At 46.1% G+C, this 5,534-nt stretch overlaps 1 protein-coding gene across 1 annotated transcript in view; it reads left to right on the forward strand.

Moving 5' to 3' along the window:
* The first annotated feature begins 594 nt into the window (after positions 1–594).
* The window catches only part of SCGN (secretagogin, EF-hand calcium binding protein), a 21,541-nt gene continuing 16,601 nt past the window's right edge, over positions 595–5,534 (forward strand). Inside the window, exons 1-4 of the mRNA XM_009324941.1 lie at positions 595–717; positions 3,720–3,812; positions 4,097–4,186; positions 4,896–4,952. Coding sequence (XP_009323216.1) covers positions 595–717; positions 3,720–3,812; positions 4,097–4,186; positions 4,896–4,952 — 363 coding nt within the window. The remainder of the gene's footprint in view (positions 718–3,719; positions 3,813–4,096; positions 4,187–4,895; positions 4,953–5,534) is intronic.

A 5,534-nucleotide genomic window follows, 5' to 3' on the forward strand; every position in this document is an offset into this window, starting at 1 on the left:
ATTCGCAGTGTAAAAATTTGTAATATGCAAATAATTTTTCCTTGAACGCGCATCTTGGGAAAGCCAGTTTGTGCAGTATCTTTTACTTCACTTTTATTCTTTGGGAGTAAAGGTTGGGTTCTAGTAGAGCCATTACCACTTGTGTTTCGTAAGTGGAATATTTATGAACAGAGAGAGATTGTCCAATTTGAAAAATCCACTGTAGTGTAACCCCTTGGACTAAAAGCTGTTGGAGCTATGTAAATATTATAAGTATTTTGGGTATTTACTTGATGCATCCCATAGTTTAAATCAGATAAAAATTAAAAAAAAAGGAGGCAGTCTTATTTTTATGTAGATAACAATGTTCCTGCCACACAAAGCTCAATGAGTGGTGGTTAATAGCTGACACGTAGTTGAGCAATAAGCTTTCTTGACAAATGACTAGTCTGAACTCCACAGCTCACTTTTCAAATATCGGCTATGATTATCGTTTCAGAAATAACTTATCCTACTGGGCACGGAGGAGGATAATTTCAGAGTACTTTGCAAGCCTATTGAAGTCGGCAACTGATAGGCTTGCCTAACGCCGGAGAGGTGTATCAAAGCGTCAAGATGCCGTCAGAAGGCAATTTAAATAGCACGAGGGCGAGTTATAATGCCGAGTGGAAGGAAAACTGTATGTGCATGGTCAATGGTGTGCTGTGCCCCCGGTGCCTGCACGCAGGGGGGCCGGCAGTGAGCACCACCTGGGGCAGTGGTACAGGCGCCTGGCCACACAGCCCAGAGGGCTTGCTGGCCACCACCACGGGGATGGAGCATCCTGCAGCCATGCCCTGGGACCTACTCAGGGCCACCACCAGGCAGGCCCCGGGAGGGGGACTGCCACCTCCGGCATGTCCCTGCAAGATCACTGCTGGGACAGTGATCTTGCTTCTTAACTGGGAGTTTCCAGCCCTCGGCGCTGTGCCCCAAGGATGCCCCCGGGGGATGCGCCCCACCTGCCCTATGAAGAGGGGTTCCATTCCCACTCCCAGATTCCCAAATTTTCCATCATCTGGCACATCCTCATCCTGTATTACTCTTGGTGAAGGAGTTTCACTTGTTCTAAGTAGAGCTCCCTTTTGGTTATTTTGACGTGACATTTATAATCCAAAGCCAATTAACTCTTTCTCCCCTGATTTCAAGGTAGGATCCTCTGCACTGACAACGCTATTAAAGATTTCTGTATAAGCCCATAATGACTTTGTGCAGGTAAGTGCTCCTGAGCTCTGAGTCTGCTCTGGAGTAAGGTGAAGGCAAATTAAATTATATCATAAATGATCAGTCATAGTACCTGTGTATCCATCTACCTATAGATATCTTTTTTCTGTTATTACTAGCAGCAAATTAAGGCTGCAAACACCAGTCACATCTAAACATGTGGGGAAAGCTGGTGACAAAGTGGGTGCAAAGGTAGACCTTAGCTTAACGAAACTAAGCAGAAGACACTTCATTTTCTTTTTGATTACCTCATCTGTGACATCCTAGTGTGTCTCTACATCTCTGTCACTGCCTCTGGCAGCTGCTGCTGAGCAAAGGCTGTGCAGCGATACCACTTGAGAGCAGCTGGAAATTGCTATCATCACCTGGCTACTACTGAATGTGGGTATGGCCAAGGAAGTTTTGGGGTGTGAGGCATGTTCGGTTTCCAGCGTGGTGGTTTCAAATACCTATCCAAAGTGAGAACATGAGCTGCAGTTGCTGTGTGTGCAGCCCAGCCGTGTTACTCTGCTCAGAGGTGACAAACCTTACAGAAAGACCTCCTTCCACCCCATGCAACTTTTTGCAGAGCCGCGCAATTGCTGCTCCAGTTCACGCTTTGCAGAATCAGGGCCTAAAGGAGCACGTAAGGCAGTGAATAATCTGAGGCCTGGAGGTGCTACATCCAGGGCATCATGCAGAGCATGCACACCTGCTGTTCACTCTGCCAGGACAGGGCAACAGAGAGTGTCCTTTCCTAAAACATTTATATTTGCTTAGCTTCTGAACAGCCAGGCAGGCTGCATTGATGTACGCACTGAGTAACTTGGAGAAAGTCACTCACGGTCTTGTGTCACAGTACTAAGAAAGCACAATCTCATGAGCTGAAAGGACAAGAAAATAGGAGCTGAAAGGACGAGAAACTGGGTTGGAAGACCCAGGAAGACACAGCTATAATCCTAACTCCACCTGGACGTAGAGATGATAAAACCTTTGAGGTGTTTTTCTTCAGGGGTAGGGAAGAACTTAATTTCTTCTCTTGCAAAAAATGCTGCAAAAGTATGCCAAGAGCTAGTCTGGGTTATCCTCCTCCCTCCGCTCCCAGAGAGAGCCATCTCCCACGGGACTGGGAGAGGAGCCAGGACCTGCTCAGTGCGGGTGCGGAGGGTAACGTTGGACTTAATTTTTGCTTGGGAGAGATTAACTAGGTGAGCTTCCCAGCCCAGCCACAAAGCTCATCTGACCAGAAACCTGTCCCCAGAGTGGAGAAATTGTACTTTGTGTAGCCAGTCAGACCAGATACCCTAAAGGTTACTGCTAAGAAAAAGAAATCATGCCTGATGAACCTAAGCATTGTATTTCACCTGTCACAGCAATGCCTGTGAAAACATAAAACCTGACAAGTTGTCATGGTTTAACCTCAGTCGGCAACTGAGCACCACACAGCCGCTCACTTGCTCCCCCCACCCCAGTGGGATGGGGAAGAGAATTGGAAGAGTAAAAGTGAGAAAACTCATGGGTTGAGATAAAAACAGTTTAGTAATTGAAATAGAATAAAATCCTAAGAATACGAATAAGAATATACAAAGCAAGTGATGCACAATGCAATTGCTCACCACCCACCGACCGATGCCCAGCCAGTCCCCGAGCAGCAGCCCCCCAGGCCAGCTTCCCCCAGTTTATGTACTGAGCATGACGTCACATGGTATGGAATGTCCCTTGGGCCAGTTTGGGTCAGCTGTCCTGGCTGTGACCCCTCCCAGCTTCTTGTGCACCTCCAGCCTTCTCAGTCGGTAGAGCATGGGGAGCTGAGAAGCCCTTGGCTAGGGTAAGCATTACCTAGCAACAACTAAAACATCGGTGTGTTATCAACATTGTTCTCACCCTAAATCCAAAACACAGCACTGTACCAGCTACTGGGAAGGAAATTAACTCTATCCCAGCTGACACCAGGACACAAGTCCTGAAAACTCCTCACTATGCATAAATTGATTATGGGGTTGAGCAAAGGGAATGTGAATTGCTTGAAATCCCATGCTATTAACCCAGTGACACTGACAGGGTTGGGTGCCAGGTCTTGAACCAGTTGACAGGCAATAATAAGCAACGATCTAGCTCCACTGACACCTTTCAGGGCTGATGATCTAATGAACTACAGGGTTGTAGTTCAAGGATAAGGACATCTTCCTGAACAGAACAAGATGAAAATGAGCAGCATGGAAACCGCTGCAAAACCAAACCCCAGTGATATAGTGGGAACAGCTGGCTAAAGAAGCAGGTGTCACTGAAATATTTTGGGGTCTCCAAACACTGGTCTTCCAATTGAAAGCTTAGTTGCTACAAAGCTATGCATAGCACTAATTTCCAAAAACTCATCTAAGGTGGTGTGTTTGTGGGCTTTTAGAAGCATTAGCCCCCAACTGTAAGGATGCAATGATCCTGGTGGTTATCTGTGAGTGAGGAGAGATTTCATGCATGTGTTGTTTTCCCCATGGCAGAACACCATCACAGGAGAAAAAGTTCAGAGGATGAAGGAGCAATTCATGTCTGCCTACGATGTCACCACAGACGGACGCTTGCAAATCCAAGAGGTATCTCTCCCTAGCCCCAGCACAGGATTTCTTTTACAGAAGGAGGGAGAATTAGGACCTAGGGCAGACTTGGGAGATATGGGAGATAGAGCCTGGGTGGGGAGGAGGTGAATCATGGAGTACTACATTAGCCAGATCTCTTGGTTTGGGGTTTATTTCCAAGGCAACAACACGCCCCGCTAATACTTCCCATACCGGGTCAGCAGCCACCCAAGTTTTTTCATATCTTTACTTTCATGGTTTGGGTTTGTTTTGGGGTTTTTTTGATGCATTTTTTTTTCCAGCTTGCAAATATGATCTTGCCAGATGATGAGAACTTTCTGCTGCTTTTCCGACGGGAAACTCCCTTGGACAACAGCGTGGAATTCATGCGGGTCTGTATTTCCATATTGTCTCTTCCCCTTGCTCACCAACAGCTTCTTCAATACCTACACTTCCACCGCCCGTAGAACATAGCATGGGAAATATGTGGTTATTGTGGAAGCAAAACACGTTCTCACCTGTTCAGATAGAGAAGGTTATACCATTTTACGCTGCCGCATTATCCTGGCAGGGTGTGGGGTGGAAATCTCCATAGGCTGGGCCAGCTGAGGAGCACAAACCCATAAGGTTTCCTTAACTGTGCCCAGTCTCCATCCATTCTCTGCCCCTAAGTATCCCAGCACAGAATTTCAATTTTTCCAAGACTGCTTGCAGTTAATTTTATTTCAAACCCAAACTGGGGACTTCTGCAGATCAATGGCCAGTTGTGTATGGCCTTGACTTTTACTCAGGGCGATAAGAGAAGCTGTATGTACAAATTAGGTAAGAAACACGGAGCAGTTTCTTAGTCTTTTCTTCCTTTTATAGACAGTGTGTCTGCATTACGTACGTGATAGCAGCATGTCACATGTACAGCATCCAAATGCGAGTAAAAGCTATTGTGTGGAAAGTTTATTTTATTTTGTCTACAATTAATTAAATATTGGATAATGCAACAGCTTGCTCATTATGGAAGTCCTGATTTGAATCTTTACGATCTATCACCCAAGCAGATGATTAACTGCAATATTTATGTGATCGTATCAATCTATCTCCATTCAGATCTGGCGCAGTTATGATGCTGATAGCAGTGGATTTATTTCGGCTGGTGAGCTCAAAGTAAGTTATTGTAACAAGTCTGTTTGGGTTTGATCTACAGCTCACTGATGTCCATGGGAGCCTTTCCATCAGCTTTACCAATTTGCTGCCTTTTTGTGTGGTTGACGAATGGCATTTCTAGGTTGTTCACGGCCAGTTTAAGGACTGGGGACCATCCAGCCTTCTGGCACAGCTGCAGGGACCCTGCTGGGAGGGATAGAATCATAGAATCATTTAGATTGGAAAACACCTTTAAGATCATGAAGTCCAACCGTAAACCTAACACTACCAAGTCCAGCACTAAACCATGTCCCTAAGCACCACATCTACACGTCTTTTAAATACCTCCAAGGACAGTGACTCAACCACTTCCCTGGGCAGCCTGTTCCAATGCTTGACAACCCTTTTGGTGAAGAGATTTTTTCCTCATGTTCAATCTAAATCTCCCCTGGTGCAACTTGAGGCCATTTTCTCTCGTCCTTTCGCTTGTTACTTGGGAGAAGAGACCGACACCCGCCTCGCTACAGCCTCCTTTCAGGTAGTTGTAGAGAGCGATGAGGTCTCCCCTCAGCCTCCTTTTCTCCAGGCTAAACAACCCCAGCT

Source organism: Pygoscelis adeliae, unplaced genomic scaffold, assembly GCF_000699105.1.
Source record: "Pygoscelis adeliae isolate BGI_AS28 unplaced genomic scaffold, ASM69910v1 Scaffold135, whole genome shotgun sequence".
NCBI lineage: Eukaryota > Metazoa > Chordata > Aves > Sphenisciformes > Spheniscidae > Pygoscelis > Pygoscelis adeliae.